Source organism: Oncorhynchus mykiss, chromosome 8 (assembly GCF_013265735.2).
Source record: "Oncorhynchus mykiss isolate Arlee chromosome 8, USDA_OmykA_1.1, whole genome shotgun sequence".
Taxonomy (NCBI): domain Eukaryota; kingdom Metazoa; phylum Chordata; class Actinopteri; order Salmoniformes; family Salmonidae; genus Oncorhynchus; species Oncorhynchus mykiss.
In genome coordinates this window covers 25,062,329-25,084,168 of record NC_048572.1, presented here as the reverse complement: position 1 = coordinate 25,084,168, position 21,840 = coordinate 25,062,329, and the positions used below count along the sequence as shown (strand labels likewise).

At 41.9% G+C, this 21,840-nt stretch overlaps 1 protein-coding gene across 3 annotated transcripts in view; it reads left to right on the top strand.

The window, feature by feature from the left end:
* cd2ap (CD2-associated protein) overlaps nt 1-21,840 on the top strand; it is a 73,955-nt gene that overhangs the window by 50,473 nt on the left and 1,642 nt on the right. For 2 of the 3 annotated variants that reach the window (XM_021612085.2, XM_021612084.2), the window contains exons 12-18: nt 2,960-3,022; nt 10,261-10,405; nt 10,809-10,918; nt 15,156-15,271; nt 15,928-16,011; nt 17,523-17,758; nt 18,143-18,206. In XM_021612085.2, coding sequence (XP_021467760.2) covers nt 2,960-3,022; nt 10,261-10,405; nt 10,809-10,918; nt 15,156-15,271; nt 15,928-16,011; nt 17,523-17,758; nt 18,143-18,206 — 818 coding nt within the window. The remainder of the gene's footprint in view (nt 1-2,959; nt 3,023-10,260; nt 10,406-10,808; nt 10,919-15,155; nt 15,272-15,927; nt 16,012-17,522; nt 17,759-18,142; nt 18,207-21,840) is intronic. The other variant, XM_036985112.1, reaches the window with a different exon arrangement.

Below are 21,840 nucleotides of genomic sequence, written 5' to 3'. Positions count from 1 at the left end.
AGTCATCCTACCCCTTGACTGTTTCCACATTTGGTTAAGTTACAGCCTTATTCTAAAATAGATTAAATAGAAACAAATCCTCAGCAATCTACACACTACCCCATAATGACAAAGTAAAAACAGGTTTTTAGAAATGTTTGCTAATTTTTTGAAAATAAAAAACAAATGCCTTATTTACATAAGTATTCAGCTCCTTTGCTATTAGACTTGAAATTGGGTGCATCGGGTGCATCGGGTGCATCCTGTTTCCATTGATCATCCTTGAGATGTTTCTACAACTTGATTGGAGTCCACCTGTGGTAAATTCAATTCATTGGACATGATTTGGAAAGGCTGTCTATATAAGGTCCCACAGTTGACAGTGCATGTCAGCAAAAACCAAGCTGTGAGGTCAAAGGAATTGTGCGTAGAACTCCGAGACAGGATTGTGTCGAGGCACAGATCTGGGGATGGGTTATAAACAAAACATTTCTGCAGCATTGAAGGTCCCCAAGAACACAGTGGCTTCCATCATTCATGTTTGGAACCACCAAAACTCATCCTAGAGCAATCGGGGGAGAAGGGCCTTGGTCAGGGAGGTGACCAAGAACCTGATGGTCACTCTGACAGAGTTCCTCTGTGGAGATGGGAGAACCTTCCAGAAGGACAACCATCTCTGCAGCACTCCTCCAGGCCTTTATGGTAGAGTGGCCAGACGGAAGCCATCCTCAGTAAAAGACAAATGACAGCCCCCTTGGAGTTTGCCAAAAGACACCTAAAGACTTTCAGACCATGAGAACAAGATTCTCTGGTCTGATGAAACCAAGATTGATCTCTTTGACCTGAATTCCAAGCGTCACGTCTGGAGGAAACCTGGCACCATCCCTACGGGGAAGCATGGTGGTGGCAGCATCATGCTGTGGGGGTGTTTTTCAACTGCAGGGACTGGGAGACTTGCCAGGATCGAGACAAAGATGAACGGAGAAAAGTACAAAGATCCTTGATGAAAACCTGCTCCAGAGTTCTCAGGACCTCGGACTGGGGCAATGGTTCACCTTCCAACAGGACAACAACCCTAAGCACACAGCCAAGACAATGCAGGAGTGGCTTCGGGACAAGTCTGAATGTCCTTGAGTGGCCCAGCCAGAGCCTTGACTTGAACCCAATCGAACATCTCTGGAGAGACCTCAAAATAGCTGCCCAGCCAACATGGCAGATCTTGACAGGATCTGCAGAGAAGAATGGGAGAAACTTCACAAATACAGGTGTGCCAAGCTTGTAGTGTCACACCCAAGAAGATTCAATGCTGTAATCGCTGCCTAAATTATAAATTAACAAACATTTCTCAACCTGTTTTTGCTTTGTCATTATGAAGTATTGTGTGTAGATAGAATAGCCAAATCAATCAAGCACCTTTCACCTAGATATCTGTCTTTTATTTTTTATTTTGTTAACCGGGTAGGCTAGTTGAGAACAAGTTCTCATTTGCAACTGCGACCTGGCCAAGATAAAGCAAAGCAGTTCGACACATACAACAACACAGAGTTACACAAAGAATAAACAAACATACAATCAATAATACAGTAGAAAAATCTATATACAGCATGTGCAAATGAGGTAGGATAAGAGTGGTAAGGTAAGGTAAATAGGCCGTGGTGGCAAAGTAATTACAATATAGCAATTAAACACTGGAGTGATAGATGTGCAGAAGATGAGTGTGCAAGTAGAGGTACTGGGGTGCAAAGTAGCAAAATAAATAACAGTATGGGGGATGAGGTAGTTGGATGGGCTATTTACAGATGGTGCGGTGATCTGTGAGCTGCTCTTACAGTTGGTGCTTAAAGCTAGTGAGTGAGGTAAGAGTCTCCAGCTTCATAGATTTTTGCAGTTCGTTCCAGTCATTGGCAGCAGACGGCCAAAGGAAGAATTGGCTTTGGGGGTGACCAGTGAGATATACCTGCTGGAGCGCATGCTACAGGTGGGTGCTGCTATGGTGACCAGTGAGCTGGGCTTTACCTAGCAGAGACTTGTAGATGACCTGGAGCCAGTGGGTTTGGCGACGAATATGAAACGAGGGCCAGCCAACGAGAGCATACAGGTCGCAGTGGTGGGTAGTATATGGGGCTTTGGTGACAAAACGGATGGCACTGTGATAGACTGCATCCAATTTGTTGAGTAGAGTGTTGGAGGCTATTTTGTAAATTACATCGCCGAAGTCTAGGATCGGTAGGATGGTCAGTTTTACGAGGGTATGTTTGGCAGCATGAGTGAAGGATGCTTTGTTGTGAAATAGGAAGCTGTTTCTAGATTTAATTAGTGGATTGGAGATGTTTTAATGTGACTCTGGAAGGAGAGTTTACAGTCTAACCAGACACATAGGTATTTGCAGTTGTCCACATATTTTAAGTTAGAACCGTCCAGAGTAGTGATGCTGGATGGGCGGGCGGGCAGGTGCTGGCAGCAACGGTTGAAGATCATGCATTTAATTTTACTTGCATTTAAGAGGAGTCGGATGCCACGGAAGGAGAGTTGTAATGGCATAGAAGCTCGTCTGGAGGTTAGTTAAGTGTCCAAAGAAGGGCCAGCGATATACAGAATGGTGTCGTCTGCTTAGAGGTGGATCAAAGAATTACCAGCAGCGAGAGCGACATCATTGATGTGTCCCTGTGTTGATTGGAAGAAATCTGAGTTTTCTCTTCTTTTAGGTTCATGTTTCCAAATGGTGTTAATACTTATTGCAAGAACGCCTCCTATCTAGGAAACATCTGAAGTTTCAGGTGCTTGCAGAGCACTGCAAAGATTTCTGTACTCTCCCTTTTAGTCTGCACAGGAAACACTTGAGTATCTCACATCCTCCTCCTGCTTGCAGAATGTCTGTTCAGTTTGCTCTGTGTACGAGTGGCTGTCCTCATAGACTCGTAGAGCGATTGTAAAGAGAGGGGGATGTTACTAACCAACAGGAACATGTTTCACTTTTCAGCTCGCAAACCCGAGGTCCCGTTGGCTGACAAGAAGCCCCTGCATCCGCATCCTGAGGACCGAGGTAAAGTTCGCCCTCTTCCCCATCCTTCCACCTACCTGCCCTTTCCCATTAAGGGATGAGAAACCTTTCCCATCTCCTCTCTGGGTGCTGCCAACACTTCCCACCTTCCAATCAGCTCCAAGGGACGTGGCTCTCCAGATGAGGTCAATAGGCTCACACCGGTCACCTTCTCTCAGATATCACATACATTTTTATATTAGTGTTACTACACAACCTGGCCCTGGTGCGGTTGTGTGTAGTTACGAAAAAGCGACACTCCTATGTGCCGAACCTTTAGTCTCCGTATAGTATAAATTAGTCTTAAGTCTCACACCAATGTAGAGTTTGCTCTGGCTTGAGCATTTGCACCCGGAAGATGTAAGCTGTAATTTTGACATTTGCCTTTGTGTTTGGGCCCCTCTTAAAATCACATGAATAACTTCATGACTAACTAACTGTATATGCTCACTAAAGCTGATCCCAAGGGTCTAGACTCAAGACAGACACCTGTTCATACAGATCAAGAGAAACACAGGGATTCACATCCTTGTAGTGTTTGTGTTGACAGTTGATCCACTTGTAGGGAAATGATGATGCAAATATCCTTTTGGTCCCCTCACTTAGTCAGTGAGCAGCAGCTGCACCTGTCCTGCTATGCCTACCTGACCATAGCATATCCTACCACAGGCTATTAGAGGACAACAGTCTCAATCTTTTCACTTCACATGTTGTGTCGTCTTGGATAAAAACAACACTCGTGTCCTCTTCAGCCTTCTCTTTATTAAGATGTGGTTTACACAGTTATTGGACAATCAGATGTACAGTGAATTGCAATCAGAAATTTGAGAGCACTTTGGCCTCTACTTCACATATAATATGGATGGTTTTAATAATTGATCCTATAGAAATTCTATGATAGGAGACATTATGCATCTCTTTGGAGGTGTGTGCGTGGGAGCGTAGGGCCTATATATATATATATATATATATAGAATTAATTTGTTTTAGTGCGGTGTTCCAAATGCCTATCTTTCCATTTTTATTATTGTTTGTCTTGTTGGTCCTGTCTCCTTCGCTCCTTCTGTTCTGTGTGCACTGCGCACCTTCCCACTCAGACACGGACATCAAGCCCCACCCCCTGCCACTCGCAACAAAGACGAAAGATCGTCTTCCTCTCTGACAACAAGCAACTTCAACTTGCTATTTACATTTGAGGTTTGGTCCAACATAATCGGTCGTATGGACAACCAAACGCATTGAGACATTATTTTTTCTGTGATAGAGGAGAAATTAACCTTTTGTGATGATACCCTTTTTATGTATCGACTCCCAAAATTTGAAACAGAGCAGACCCTACTAAGACAAGAGTATCAATGAATAACATTGTCGAAAATTTTTGCTCCGTTTCTGTCATGCACAGCATTGCTGTACCACATACCGCTAGCAGCATTTTATCCACTGTCTTACAGTGCCTTTGGAAAGTATTCAGACCCCTTGACTTTTTACACATTTTGTTACGTTACAGCCTTATTCATTGTTTTAATAATCCTCATCAATCTACACACAATACCCCATAATGATAAAGCAAAATGTGTTTTTGCTAATTTAACTGAAATATTCAGACCCTTTTCTTAGTACTTTGTTGAAGCCCCTTTGGCAGAAATTACAGCATCGAATCTTCTTGGGTATGATGCTACAAGCTTGGCACCTGTATTTGGGTTTCTCCCATTCTCTGCAGATCCTGTCAACTTCTGTCAGGTTAGATAGGGAGCGTCGCTGCAGAGCTATTTTGAGGTCTCCAGAGATGTTCGATTGGGTTCAAGTCTGGGCTCTGGCTGGGCCACTCAAGGACATTCAGAGACTTGTCCCGAAGCCACTCCTACATTGTCTTGGCTGTGTGATTAGGGTCGTTGTCCTGTCGGTAGGTGAACCTTCGCCCCAGTCTGAGGTCCTGAGAACTCTGGAGCAGGTTTTCATCAAGGATCGCTCTGTACTTTGCTCCGTTCATCTTTGCCTCAATCCTGACTAGTCTCCCAGTCCCTGCCTTTGAAAAACATCCCCACAGCATGATGCTGCCACCGCCATGCTTCACAGTAGGGATGGTGCCAGGTTTCCTCCAGGTGTGACGCTTGGCATTCAGGCCAAAGATTTCAATCTTGCTTTCATCTGACCAGAGAATCTTGTTTCTCATGGTCTGAGAGTCTTTAGGTGTCTTTTGTCCAATCAATTGAATTTACCACAGGTGGACTCCAATAAAGTTGGAGAAACATCAAGGATGATCAATGGAAACAGGATGCATCTGAGCTGCGTTTCACGTCTCATAGCAAAGGATCTGAATACTTATGTAAATAAGGCATTTCAATTTATTTATTTTTATTACATTTGCAGAAATGTCCTAACCTGTTTTCACTTTGTCATTATGGGGTATTTTGTGTAGATTGCTGAGGATTTGTATTTATTTAATCCATTTTAGAATAAGACTGTAACGTAACAAAATGTGGAAAAAGTAAAGGGGTCTGAATACTTTCCGAAGTAGTCTGTTTTATAAATGTACAATGAGCATATAAAGACGTGTGTGTGTGTGTGTGTGTGTGTGTGTGTGAGGAATTGGCAACTTGTTCTCATTCTGAGAAATAAGCACCTTATCCAGGTAGGCCGCTGATTTCAACATCTTAACAAAGTGAACAGACTGTTGTTCAAACAGTTGGAGATTGACAGGAGGGTGTATTCATTGTTAGCAAGCAAATAGATCCTAGTGGGCAGACTTTAAATATAACGATTAGCTGGTTACTCACTACCAGGTGGGCTTGTTTTCTAAATTGCCTGCTACCAGATGTTGGTCATTTAGTGGATGTGCATTGTGCATATTTCTGGTTAAATTTGTAACAAATGTTGTTTTTACCGTTTAATTGTGCAACTGAGTGTATTTAGAGAGAACGTTAAAAAAAAATCTAGATAGATTTTGTGAATTGCCCATAAATTTGAAAAGACTCATGATGTGATTTTTAGGCCATATCGCCCAGCCATAATCCCTGTTGGTTTCAGAACAGTCAGCTGCAGCCCATTGTCTGGTATTTTAATGTGAATTGTGTCACTGAGACGCTGTTGCTCGACAGCAATGTGCTACTTTTTCAGTATGTTTTATGAACAGGCAGTCAGCTTCCTGACCAACGTCTCTGGGATGTTCATGTTTACAGTTAACACACTCTAATGCCAGGGAACTAATCAAATAAGTCAACTCGATTGGGCCTAATCTATGATTTGAGAGAGGGGAAGCGAAGGGGAACACTGATTTGCGTAAGAAGGCTGGAGAGGTTGTTAACAATTGTCAGACAAAGTGCTTGTTGTGAGTGTGCCGTTAACACGGTGTTTAAGTTGTCTCTGTAATTAGTCACTTATTATAAGAAACAAGGAGGTTGATCTATCTGCTGAAGACATATCACAGGCCTGTCTTCTGACTTACTTTTGTGTGTGTGTGTTTTGTTTGTTTTCAGGCCCTTTTTGTATACTCTGTCTCTTTTACGTAATTCAATGGTTAATCAATCAATTGTCAATCAATCGTGATTCAATATTACTTCCATTTTTGTGGACAAGCAAACTTCCATCATATGTTAAGGACGTCTCAAGGTTCTGCTCACCTGAGTTAGAATACCTCATGATAAGATGTAGACCACACTATTTCTGTAGTGTGATATAGAGCATCCCCAATCAATTGGACGAGTCACTATTATGTAGGTGGATGGAAATGATCCAAACATTTAGTTTGAATATAGTAATAATAAACGACACATCAATCTGACTCCATTATCCTGTGACTGCTTTAGGGCCATAATCGTATCCAGTGAGTATAGCCAAGGTTGCTAGCCTTGCGCCGCCACTCGGAATACTATAAGATGCACGTGTCTAGGTTTACCGTTGTGCAATTATTAAGAGGCTAAGCAACAAGGAGCTAATATCTTGCAATCGATGTCTTCGCATTCAATTATTAAGTAAACCTTAGCTCAGAGATGCACAGTTAGAGACCAAGCATATATGCTATGTAAATTGTGAATTAAATTTACCATTAGACATTTCACCAAATAATTCAAGGAATCTTATTCAAATGTGAGGACTACAGTTCATATCCATTTAAAAGTAATCCAATGTTTTACAGTTACACAATACGAATACAATAAATAAAAAAAGTATATTTACCAGAAATCTTCACTGTAAAAAGAAGAAAAAACGATATGATATGATATATGATAGAGCAAGAACACACCCCTCTTTGAACTCTCCGCCTTCCGACGAACAGAATAACACCATTTCTCTGCATCACTAAACCCGGAGCACTTGCAGTACAATGAAACATATCGACATTCAACAACTCTTTCTGAACTCTTGAAACAATCCAAACATGACAATTAAATTCACACAGTAACGTTCATTTTGCCAATTAAAGTCTGGAACCAACAAGACCATGCACAGCTTCTACCCCCACGCCATAAGACCGCTAAACAGTTAGTTCTAGTAGCTATTGGTTAACTATCTGCATTGATCCTTTTTACACTTATTTTTTTACTCATTGCACACGCTGCTCTTACTGTTTATTATCTATCCTGTTGCCTAGTCACTTTATCCCAACCTAATATTGTACATGTCTACCTCCAATTACTTCATACCCCTGCACATCGACTCGGTACTGGTACCCTGTGTTTTTAGCCAAGTTATCATTACTCATTGTGTATTTATTCCTTGTATCATTATTTTTCTTTTATGTCTCTATTTTATTTCTCTCTGCTTTGTTGGGATGTGCCCTAAGTAAGCATTTCACTGTTATTCTACACCTGTTGTTTACGAAGCATGTGACAAATACAAGTTACATAAAATGTCATTGTATTTGAGTACTTAATGTTATAATGAGTCATGCAGTGTTTAAGTACCCATCAATAGGAACATTTCATAGCTCACGGGGTTAAGGTGATATCAATGAATTAGTTCCGGAACTATCAGCTTGTGTGTGCAAATGTATCTCAACCTCGAGACAGGCTTGAATCGTGTTGGACCGCCGTGCTAACGGCACATTATGTGAGTCCAGGAAACCAGAAGCCTAATATACACCGAACAAAAATATAATGAAACATGGTCCCATGTTTCATGAGCTGAAATAAAATATCCCAAAAATGTTCCATATGCACAAAACGTGCACAGTCCAATACTCAAACCTTTGTGCACAAATTTGTTTTACATCCCTGTTAGTGAGCATTTCTTCTTTGCCAAGTTGTGGCATATCTAGAAGCTGATTTTAAACAGCATGATCATTACACACGTGCACCTTGTGCTGGGGACAATATAAAGGCCTCTCTAAAATGTCCAGTTTTGTCACACAACATAATTCCATGGATGTCTTAAGTTTTAAGGGAGTGCGCATTTGGCATGCTGACTGCAGGAATGTCCACCAGAGCAGTTACCAGATAATGAAATGTTAATTTCTCTACCATAAGCCGCCTCCAACGGTGTTTTAGAGAATGAATTCTGTAGTACTTCCAACCGGCCTCACAACCGCAGAACACGTATGGTTTGCTGATGTCAACGTGAACAGTGTGCCCCATGGTGGGGTTATGGTATGGGCAGGCATAAGCTACGAACACAATTGCATTTTATCGATGGCAATTTGAATGCACAGAGATATCGTGATGAAATCCTGAGGCCCATTGTTGTGCCAATAATCCGCCACCATCACCTCATGTTTCAGCATTATAATGCACAGCCCAATGTCGCAAGGACCTGTACACATTTCCTGGAAGCTGAAAATGTCTCGCCTGCACACTTACCAGACATGTCACCCATTGAGCATGTTTGGAATGCTCTGGATCGACGTGTACAACAGCGTGTTCCAGTTTCCCGCCCATATCCAGCAACTTCGCACAGCCATTGAAGAGCAGTGGGACAACATTCTACAGGCCACAATCAACAGCCTGATCAACTCTGTGAAGCTGTGTCGCGCTGCATGAGGCAAATGGTGGTCACACCAGAATCTGACGGGTTTTCTGATCCAAGCCCCTACTTTCTTTTTTTTTAAGGTACAGTATCTGTGACCAACAGATGCATTTCTGTATTCCCAGTCATGTCAAATCCATAGATTAGGGCCTAATGAATTTATTTCAATTGATTTGATTTCCTTATTTGAACTGAAACTCTTTGAAATTGTAGCATGTTGTGTTTATTTTTGTTCAGTATATATTTAGCAATTCACTTCTAATTTATATGTCCTGTACTTTATTTTTTACTTAGTAACTCTGGATAAAAGTGTCAGGTAATTAACAAAAATATACATTTAGCCTAAGTGTTTAGCTTTTTATGAGTTTAATGTAAGTTTTCTTTTAGTTTCATTGTAAAATTCCCTTTGCTTTTTATATCTATCGTAGCTCCAGGGTTTTAGTCTGAGGGCCGCGCGCTATTGGCCCAGCGTCATCCGGGTTTGGCCGGGGTAGGCCGTCATTGTAAATAAGAATGTGTTCTTAACTGACTTGCCTAGTTAAAAATGTTATTTGCATGTAGCGTTATGATGTCATGGGGGTAAATGGAGGGACAATGTGACAGTGAGCGGACGGCTACTGCATATTTTTTCTTCCAGGCAATCCATTGTGACAGGCCTTTATTAGCAGTCCTTTAGCCTAGATTATGTGTCTGTTTTTGGCTTACATCTGGGCTTCTTGCACATTTGCCCATTTCATGCACGAAGGCGCTTTGGTATTAACGTGAAGTGCTGCACTTACACACATTCACTGTACGCTACAGAAGTGATGTCACTGGCAGTCCTCAGGGTGGCTGAAAAGCTTTCCTTCACCCTGGCACTAACCCCGTTCAAAGGATGACTTCGGGGACACGGTGACACTTCCCTTCTCTCTAGGCCTCGATTAGCTAAAAGAAACACCTTGCTGTTTTACACTTTGCATATCTTATCGCCCTTTATGCATATGAATAATTTGTCACAGCGTTGTTTGTTTGTTTATTTCTCTGTCAGGAATGAAGCATTTCCCTAATGAGATTAGGGGTTGTCTATTTTAATATTTCAGTGGAATATCCCTGGGAATAGTTGATGCTTACATGTCCTGGCAGCTGAGAATGAAGAATGAATGTGCCTAAAACAACCAGGACCTCGTGCAACCTCCATGATCTTGAAATGTATACAGTACTGTGCATACAATCTGAAATATTTTGTCACAATGATCATTCCGTCTCTCTGTCTCTCTCTCTGTCTCTCTCTGTGTGTGAAGGTGACAAGACAGATCAAAAACTGTCAAAGCCTACTGCCCCTCTGGTCCCACCCAAGAAACCTGTCCCCCCGCCAGGCAAGAGTAAACCAGGCGTCCTCCCCCCAAAACGTCCAGACAAGCCTCTCGCACCCTCCCTAGGGGCCAAGTAAGCCTCCCATCCTTCTACCCGTCCCCTGTTCTTCCAGCTTTCCCTTTGTTCATATTGGATATTCACTTGAGGAAGGACAACATTGTGCAGTAGTAGGTTTTATTGGCGAATTCGCAGTCATAGACTAAGTTGTACACCAATTTACAATCCTAATAATACAATAGTAAAATCCTAGACTAGCATAAACGTTTATGGTACCATTTAAAATATGCTGAAAATATCTTTCCTGTTTTGCTATTTAAGTCTCAATGTGTAGCACAAAGGCCTTTTTGAAATCCAGTTGCATTCCTAACATAATGTACCTATAACTCCAGCCATCAGGATGGTATTACTGCCACTACTGTTCACAGCTCTAGTAATGTTTTGCTGCTGTTATTGTTGTTATCCCCCTCCTCTACAGGCACAATGGAGAGGTGCCTTCCACACTTCCAAAGTCTGATTTTGAGCCAACGTTACCCAGCAAACCAAAAACACTGTTGGGTGACTGGGGGGACAAAGCCCTTGACATGGGTATGTAATGGCTCCACTTTCTATTTTGAAGTCCGTGACATCATTATTTGTTATGCTCATCTTGCTCCAAACACAGGGTCACGTTTCATCTATAAAACCATATATACACTTCCAGCTTCTTAGGTTGAATGTTTCTTTATGCGTATAACCTCCTGAGTGGCGCAGCGGTCTAACGAGGCAACAGACACCCTCGTTCGAATCCAGGCTGTATCACAACCGGCCATTATTGGGCGTCACGCAATGGGCCCAGCGTCGTCCGGGTTTGGCCGGTGTAGGCCGTCATTGTAAATAAGAATTTGCCTGTTGTCACGACTTCTGCCAAAGTCGTTGCCTCTCCTTGTTCGGGCGGTGCTCGGCGGTTGACGTCACCGGCCTTCTAGCCATCATTGATCCATTGGTTTTGTCTTGTCTTCCCACACACCTGTTTTCATTCCCATTCATTACCTGTTGTGTATTTAACCCTCTGTTTCCCCTCATGTCTTTGTCAGAGATTGTTTTATTGTCAAGTGTTGTTTTATGGTGTATAGGTGCGCGACGGGTCCTCGTACCCATGTTCGTTTATGTATGTACGTATTTAGTGTTTGGAGCATGATAAGTGGACTTATATTAAAAGACTCCGTTTGACTCTCCTGCGCCTAACTTCCCTGCCACCTATACACACACGACACCTGTTTAAATAAAAATGTTAATGAAATGCATAAAACCAGTTAGTCTATATAGCTGTGGTAAAATAAAGTTCCTTTACACTCGTGGGATTTGGCCTATATTGATAGGGCTGCATTTAAATGTTTCTTACAGAAGAAATATGAAAATGCATAAGCATGGTGGCAATTTAAAGAGCACAGTTTGGAGGTTTCAATGACTCAAAGAAGAGTCACAAGGTGCTTTTTTTTTTAAACTCTCCTAGCTGTGCTGTTGAGGAACTAGAACAAGCTCACTTGTAGTTTTGTTTGGAACACAAGCCTGCATCCCCGCCATCCACACAATTGCTGTTGTTGTTTACGCAATCCTAGAACGGTCCATTTTAAATGGCGATCTGGGTCAGGAGGGCATACTTTGAAAGGTTGTCACAATAGACACACACAAGCTCATTGTGTTCAGAACATCCCAGGGTATGACGCGATGTCATCTTTTTAACTATAAATCGAACACAGTGATCATAAATGTTGGCACTGTATATGACATGATATGGAGAATGGGAAGTGCATATTTGGACTCACAGGTGTTTGGCTTTCTTGTATGACATCAAATCGGTATTTATTTTAATCCTAAATGTCATCTTTCAAAATAGATTGAGTCCTCTTAATTTACAGCATTTCCCTCACCCGGACAACACTTCTTCTTTCACAATTAATGGGAGGGAGGGGGGCAACTTGTTGCGTGTGATGCTCATATTCAGAACGGCTGTCAGTTAAAACCCATACAGAGCTGTGAAGCGCAGAGCCAGAGCTCTGACGTCATTTATAGCACCTTACTGTACAGCCACTGTGTTCCAATTTAGACACTTATCAGTGTCCAGATCAGCCATTTTCAACCTACATACGGCTACGAATGTTTTTCAAAAATAAAGAGCTTACTTCATTCATTTTATTGTTTCAATACTTGCTTATAGACATTTCGGTAATGATGTATTTTCTTCAGTGTGTGCCGACCCTATTGTTTTTGCATCCATTAGCAGTACCTACCTACAGTTATGACCCCCACTAGTTGTTTATGGCCCTCCACTATGTCCCATTTAAAGTGTCTGCGTGCCTGTCCATGTGGAGTAACACCAATGACTGAATATCAATGGACAAAGCCATCGACCACGTGACACCATTCATTCTTATGTGAAGACTCAATAGTGCATTGAAGCCAAATGTAGTCGGTCAAGATGGCGTCTCATGGAGACATAACATGTGCGGTTAGAGCTACTCTGGGGAGTGATGTTGCAGGCTAGCTCAGTGCTGCTCCCTCTCATTGAGTAACCGAGGCAGATCGAGGTACTGCAGGCTGCCATTAGCAACTAAATTCTAAACATTTTATTTGCACGGAGATTGACCATAAAGACTGATATTTTTCCAATCACTAGAATGGGGGATGCTAACTGCCTGCAGTACCAGGGTCAGCCTTTAACCTCCGTGGCTTCAATGAGAGGGGGCAGTCGTTCTCTCCTGCGTACCACCAGCACCAGTTGTGTGTGTGTGTAGCATTCTGCAGTAGGTCCCTCTGTGTTTTTAATTGAGTTTTGGGATGAGTTGCTACTGGCTGATGGTGTTCTATCTAAACTGAGGATTAGTGCAGTAGATCCATATTGGAGTTGTGGATTACTCCTCCTGCCACAACAGGCTGTTGGAGTAATGTTCCCAAGAACAGGAAACACTGACCTAAAAAGAGGGGGATGAGCTGAAACCCCTTTTTAATCATTCAGACATTCATTTGTGGGCGACGACATGTTTACTGTTGCCTTTGTTCTTTGTTCTTTAAAGGTTGATTCGGGGGCATTCTTTTCAATTTTTCCTTCCAACATTTAAAAAGTCCAGTACCCTTTTTGTGCCCATTAAGAGCTTAGTTTTTTACTAACATTCTGCATATTTTGTGTGTTTGGTTTGCCCTTTGACACGTACCGGTAGATTCACACTGCATCACAGATGCAAAATGAGACATCCGTAAACTCTGAAACGCATTCAAAGTCGACTGGTTTAATTTCAGCATCACGATTTCCTCTCTGAAGCAATTCAGGCCTACCGTAACACATGATCAAATGCTGTAAGATATATTGACAGCTCCGTAAAATCCCAAATGACTAAAATACTTAGTTTTTATTTTTAGAGTTTGTGTCGCTAATGTGTTGATTTAATCCTCTAAAGCCATGGGTGAATAGGTTTTTGGATGATAGAGGGAGAGAGGAGGAGGATGGAGGGATAAAAGAGGATGAGAAAGAGGGAGGGAGGTTGGCTATGTTTACATCACCTCTCATTTCATGCCAAGGACAATCACAAACAGGAATACACAAGAGAAAAGCTTTTAGGAAGAGATAAAGGCATGGCGATCGAGCTAAGGGAAGACAAGGGAGTTTAGGCGAGGTGAGTTCTTAGAATCATGACACCATGGAGGTAAAAGTTTCCTGGGGAGTCGTGTCTGTGACCCACGTCACTAAAAGCATCAAAAGAGCTGCTAAAACCATAGGTCATTAGCCCCGTGGGATTAGGGTGTGAAAACACTCCTCATTCTCCTTTATGTCAACTTCACTCCCCTGGGAGTTCTGTAATGTTACTAAAAGTCCTGCCTATAGTCTTTATATAGAACGTTAACACATAATTTGAAGGGTACCTAATAATCAATCAAAAAAATGTATGAATCATTACTCCCGCATTTGTTATTGTTACTAAGCTAGTTATTCTCACATTTGTGTATATTTCCTTAAACGTTCTGCTTATTCTTTTACCCGGTATTGCTGGAATGTCTACCAATGGCATGCCCATTTTTTTGTGAGAAATTGCAGGTCACTCAAAACATTAAGTATTTATATAAATCGCGCTCACTTTAGATTAGGGACTGCAAAAAATACTTTACTAATGATTACTAAATGGTTTGTAAGTGTGGGAGTAATGATTACTAAATGGTTTGTAAGTGTGGGAGTAATGATTAATAAATGGTTTGTAAGTGTGGGAGTAATGATTACTAAATGGTTTGTAAGTGTGGGAGTAATGATTACTAAATGGTTTGTAAGTGTGGGAGTAATGATTACTAAATGGTTTGTAAGTGTGGGAGTAATGATTAATAAATGGTTTGTAAGTGTGGGACTAATGATTACTAAATGGTTTGTAAGTGTGGGAGTAATGATTACTAAATGGTGATCACACAATTTTATAAATGGTTTATTACGTGTTACCCGTAGGACTATATAGTGCTTACCTGGAAGTTTTTCTCAAAGATTGTCATACTGTGTGGCGGTTTCAGTGTGTACAATTCTCAATGAAATGTGATTACAGCCCCATTCCTTAGTTGGTCTTCTTCCCAGAACTGTGTCTCTTCAGATGAAAAACCTGTGTGTTCTTCTATTTCTCATTGAAAGGAAAACACAAGGCGATAGAATAACAACTACTGTTCAGTGGTTTTGGTTGCAGCGTCTTATGTTCCATTTCATGAAAAGCCTATGATCTTTCTGCTGTCTGCATTTGTAAAGAAAAGTGCTGTTATTTACTTTTCTCTATACTCCTCTCCCTCTGTATCTGTCTCGGTCTGTTTCTTGAAGACCTGATGAGCTTTGATGATCTGTCATCTACCTCTGAGAAGCTGTCTCACCCCACCGCTAACAGACCAAAGATGGCTGGAAAGAGGCTTCCCGCTCAGTTTGGAGGAGGCCACTCTGTGAGTACACAGACATACCAACACGCTACCGAGGACACAACTCTGCACACAGACATACCAACACGCTACTGAGGACACAACTCTGCACACAGACATACCAACACGCTACCGAGGACACAACTCTGCACACAGACTTGTAAAACCACATACATTACGTTTGCAAATTCCTCTCAAAAACACATTTGGCTGGCGGGCCCTATCTGAACAGCAAATGTACATCACCGCATTCCATACACAGATATCGCACCTTATCTGAACCTCATGATGGGTCGGGGGAGTTGATGTGAGTTTGGGAATAGGTTGCAAAGACATCAGATATTTGAGTTACATAAAAAGAATAGCAGATATTTGAGTTACATGAAAAGAATAGCAGATATTTGAGTTACATGAAAAGAATAGCAGACATTTGAGTTACATGAAAAGAATAGCAGACATTTGAGTTACATGAAGGGCTGAGAGGAGAGCTGTCAGGTCGCTCCGATTTGTCTGAGATTGACTGAGTTCCCTGAAGAGTAATGTGAAAGCTTTCCTTTAGAAACAGATTAACAAGCCTGTGAGTATGTCTGTGAGTGTGCCTGTGAGTCTGTCTGTCTGAGGATGTCTGGTAAGGTGTGTCAACTACTGAGCAGACCAGTTTTGTATTTTTGTCTTCTCAGCCAAACAAGGACATCAGCGTGGAGAAAACCTTCATGTTTGACGAAGAGGACCGCCCCAAGCCAAAGTTGATAGACGCAAGAAAGGTAACAATGACATTGACGTGTCTGATTGCATTGGTTAGTGTCTAACCTGTATTGAACTTGTATTTGTGTTACACCAACCTCATTCCAGAACAACTGTTTTGTATGTATGGCAATAAAGTTTTCTGAGTCTGAATCAGTGGCCCAAATGCACATTAGATCTATCTCTATTCCAATACAAATCATCCCAAATGGATGCTAATTGCTGCAAATTAGTCACTTCAGCCAATATTTGCACTCAGCAAGGAATTAATATAGAGGATACAACACCCCAAAAAGAACAGCAATATATATGTCTCCGTTCAGAAACTGAGTCAGGTTTGTCTATAGATATTAACTAATACATCCTCGGAAAACTGCAACCGTCTTGTGATCTTCGGGTTAAATCATTGAGACCTCTCTCAGTTCCTCTGGGCAATCCCTCACTAATAGGCGCTGTCCTCCTGCCAGGTTGTTTTCCTCCTGGCATCCCTCTCGCCGTCCCTCCCTCCCTCCCTCTGTATGTAAGCCACCCTGTTGCTGTATGAAAGCCCTCTTATCTTGATGAACCCTGATCCCACCGGCTCCAGTACAGCACAGTCGCAAGCCTCTGGCATTAAGCTCCCTGAGGTCACACAAGATGTACGTACACATACGTCCAGTTAATAATTTACACGCATGCAGTCACACGCACTCACGCAGATATTCACATGCATTCACAAAATAATGCTCTTTTGCAATCCAACAAATCCACTCAGGCCCAATGTAAGGCCGATTTGTAGTCATGCTGGGAGACGGTGCTAGTTGTCCTACAGAGGCCGAAAGGGGGGCATCCTCATGTTTCTAATGAAAGCTTCATGTCCATCCTCGTGTGTGTCTTGTTAGCGTTTCCTCAGATGCCCAGTGGGGGAGTAAAGCGGACATGCACCTCACGCTGACTCTGTGTGGGCAGGCCAGTGCCACTGGAGGCCCTCTCAAAGCACCCACCAGACTCTGGGGGCACCAGCTGTTTACCTGTACCACTTAAATCGAGTGACTAATCCCTGCGCATCAAGCCCCATAACTGTGGGCTACAAACTTCTATAGGTTGAATTAAAGATACCCTTTGGCTCCTTGGACATTTAAATCCTTTAAAATTAGATGTTGACCCTCTCGGCAGAGGAAAATAAGGAAATGAATGAAAACTATATCCTGAGGTGATGGGAGGCAGGAGAACACAATATTAAAGCACCCCTGACATAACTTCAGAGGGAGAAACAGGGGATCAGTTGTGTTCAATCCAAATGAAATGGCCTTCTGCAGCTACAGTACGAACTGAATGCTCTGCAACAGTGTTTCAAATGGCTACTGTAGCTCCCTCCTAGCAATCATGGCTGGTCGCTGAAGACTACTTACGGTATGTTATGACCAGAAGAATTGACTTGATTAATTTTGAGCAAGAAACACTGACATCATTCATTAGTCAAATGCATTCAGAATGGAGGTCTCAGCCAGGGCAAAAATATTTTTAGACCACCTCTCTCCTCCTTCCGCAGCCATCCATGCCCAGCTCACACTCCCAGTCTCCCGTCCTCAAGCCCAGCCCATCCCCGTCAGAGGGGCTCAAGGCCAGTGCGGCTTCAGCCCCTGGCCGCAGAAGTCCCAGCCCAGGCCCCTGCGCGGAGACCAAGCCCAAGGCAGAGCCAGAGGAGCGGAAGTCTGAGCTGCAGGACCTCCGAGGCCAAATGAAAGAACTGCTGCTGTCTGTGGAGCTCCTCAAGACCCAGCAAATGTAACTAACTGCCACTTTCCTTAGATCTGGCATTGTTCAGTTCCTACTATTTACTCTGTACTCTTCAAATGAAGCATTATGTCTTTGTTAAGATGTCCAAACAAATGTTGCCTTGTTTAGATGATAAAGCTTCATTATAAAGCTAGCTACATAAAAGTCCAAATTGTTCTTTGTGTACCTTTTTCAGAGCAGTATTTTAGCTACTGTCCTATTTTTATTTTTTTTGCCCTATGGCTTGTATATAGGTGAGTCACTGTTGGAACTTGTGAGTGGAGCCTGTTCAGGCAGAGTAATGGTGATGTGATCTTATTGTTGATCAGATACTAGCCTGTCATGTGTTCAAGCTCTGAGGAGCCTTGTAAACATTCAGGATTTGCTTTGCAGGAGAGAGATGGCAGAGCTGAGAAGCGAGCTGGACGAGGAGAGGTTGAAACGAGTGGCCCTGCAGGTAAGTTGATGACGGTATCTGTCTTTACATCACAGCTTGTCAGTGTGTAAGCTTGACAGGTCCAGTCAGCGGGTGCGAAGTGGGCTGGAAAGACAGAGGTTCATACACATGGTGGAATGCTTTATGTCCCTACTCAGCACTAGTAGGGCTGTGGGGGTCATGACATTTTGTCAGCCGGTTATTGACAAGCAAATAACTGCCAGTCTCACAGTAATTGACCGTTAATTAACAAACACATTTAGCATCTCCACGCACAGCCTACAAGCCACTGATGCAGACCTTTTGGAACATCCATGTAATAGATCCATGTAATACAGCCTACACCTTCACAATAAATCCATGTAATACAGCCTACACCTTCACAATAAATCCATGTAATACAGCCTACACCTTCACAATAAATCCATGTAATACAGCCTACACCTTCACAATAAATCCATGTAATACAGCCTACACCTTCACAATAAATCCATGTAATACAGCCTACACCTTCACAATAAATCCATGTAATACAGCCTACACCTTCGCAATAAATCCATGTAATACAGCCTACACCATCGCAATAAATCCATGTAATACAGCCTACACCATCGCAATAAATACATGTAATACAGCCTACACCATCGCAATAAATACATGTAATACAGCCTACACCATCGCAATAAATACATCTAATACAGCCTACACCATCGCAATAAATACATGTAATACAGCCTACACCATCGCAATAAATACATGTAATACAGCCTACACCATCGCAATAAATACATGTAATACAGCCTACACCATCGCAATAAATACATGTAATACAGCCTACACCATCGCAATAAATACATGTAATACAGCCTACACCATCGCAATAAATACATGTAATACAGCCTACACCATCGCAATAAATACATGTAATACAGCCTACACCATCGCAATAAATACATGTAATACAGCCTACACCATCGCAATAAATACATGTAATACAGCCTACACCATCGCAATAAATACATGTAATACAGCCTACACCATCGCAATAAATACATGTAATACAGCCTACACCATCGCAATAAATACATGTAATACAGCCTACACCATCGCAATAAATACATGTAATACAGCCTACACCATCGCAATAAATACATGTAATACAGCCTACACCATCGCAATAAATCCAGGATTTATTTTTGACAGGTTTAAGGAAACATGAAGAAAATGTAGTCTATTTCAGAAGAACAGAATAGCATACTCTGAGTTGTCCTTATGTTAGGTCCTGATCTGGCTATGCCATACAGCTGTGGGCTACACTAGTTCATTTAACAGACAACATTTGCTCTGAATTCCATTGCGTTATTTTATAGTATGAAGAATACAATTGAACATAGCTGAATAAAATCTAAATTATAATTTCTCCAAACAATTTCTGAGGGAGTGTGCACATGCGGTTAACCTAGAAGCAGGTCCTCCTATTTGCCTAATTTGGAGTTATTTATGCAACTTTATTTGTGATACAAAGTTGGGCTATATGTTAAGATGTTTAATACATTCTAAGGCTGCATGTTGTGACTCTAATGATGATGATTTGAGCTCTGTGTTGTTTCTTGCACAGGCTGCACACTCCATCAGTCTCTCATTCACAATTTGACAAGCACATGATAATTAGCACATGATAATGCCTAGAATTTCCACGTGAGCAATGCACACTAAAAAATCCATGCCTTTTGGGGGCAATGGCCGTTGTGCCCTTGAGCTGAATATAATAATTATAATTCCCTTCTCCCGGCAGCCAATCGCCGTGCTCTGAAGCACCTCTCACTCACAACTCTTATTAGCCAATGCCTGTCACATGATCAGGTCCTTCTCACAGGCATCTCAGCTCCGAAGCAGGCTACAAGAGAAGACAGACACATCGGGGACGCAACTGCGTGCTTCCTTACCTAATTCTGAGGCGCATATTGAAGATGTTAGAAGAAATGTCCATCTTTTTGTCAGCCAACAAGATGAGTAGGTCTAACGAACAGCAAACGCAATAGCCTGTCAATCTACTATCCCCCATAGTACAGAAGTTGACGTTCTATTGTCCTTCTGTGCGAGATAAATATTCCAAACATAGTCTGGCGACAGTTGTGGGATGCGATAGATCCCATATTAATACAACCACTTGCATCAAAAAAATGTTTAAAAGCAACAAAGCTGTTGCAACTGATCAGAACGTTTAGTTTAAAATGTTGGTAAACTATTAGGATATTTCTTCACATTATAAGCGCAGCAATTCGCACACGGCAGTAGGCTATAAGCAGGATATGCCAGTTAGGCTCTACATCGGTTGTAAATTGGATGAATCGGCTTAATTTTAAGAAGTTATTTGGCCACTTTAGTTGTGATACAAACCTTATCAAAACATATAGGCCTCTGGGCTAGTTTTCATGAGGTGTGCGACTATATGAAAAAGTCGCAAGTAAAATATATGATCTGTTTCTTGCCTTACTGCACGCAAGCTGGGCATCATTCACAAGTGATCGGCTAATTTATTTGATTTATTTTACCTTTATTTAACCAGGTAGGCAAGTTGAGAACAAGTTCTCATTTACAATTGCGACCTGGCCAAGATAAAGCAAAGCAGTTCGACAGATACAACGACACAGAGTTACACATGGAGTAAAACAAACATACAGTCAATAATACAGTATAAACAAGTCTATATACAATGTGAGCAAATGAGGTGAGAAGGGAGGTAAAGGCAAAAAAGGCCATGGTGGCAAGGTAAATACAATATAGCAAGTAAAACACTGGAATGGTAGTTTTGCAATGGAAGAATGTGCAAAGTAGAAATAAAAATAATGGGGTGCAAAGGAGCAAAATAAATAAATTAATTAAATACAGTTGGGAAAGAGGTAGTTGTTTGGGCTAAATTATAGGTGGGCTATGTACAGGTGCAGTAATCTGTGAGCTGCTGTGACAGTTGGTGCTTAAAGCTAGTGAGGGAGATAAGTGTTTCCAGTTTCAGAGATTTTTGTAGTTCGTTCCAGTCATTGGCAGCAGAGAACTGGAAAGAGAGGCGGCCAAAGAAAGAATTGGTTTTGGGGGTGACTAGAGAGATATACCTGCTGGAGCGTGTGCTACAGGTGGGAGATGCTATGGTGACCAGCGAGCTGAGATAAGGGGGGACTTTACCTAGCAGGGTCTTGTAGATGACATGGAGCCAGTGGGTTTGGCGACGAGTATGAAGCGAGGGCCAGCCAACGAGAGCATACAGGTCGCAATGGTGGGTAGTATATGGGGCTTTGGTGACAAAACGGATTGCACTGTGATAGACTGCATCCAATTTGTTGAGTAGGGTATTGGAGGCTATTTTGTAAATGACATCGCCAAAGTCGAGGATTGGGTAGGATGGTCAGTAATGTTGTCCCCCATCAGACTATTCTTAATTTAATCTTGCCTTTACATATATTAAATAATATATTTGTGAAATTAGTTTTGATTTAGAATGGACCGTTATCACACACCTGTCTCAGAACAGGGGCAGGGGGGAAAAAATACATCTCATCTATGCACTTAAATAGCAAATTGAGGAGCTTTTTCATTTGAATGCTGCCAGGAATACAATAAGCCTGTTGCAAAGCAATGTGCTTCATATTAGGAAAGT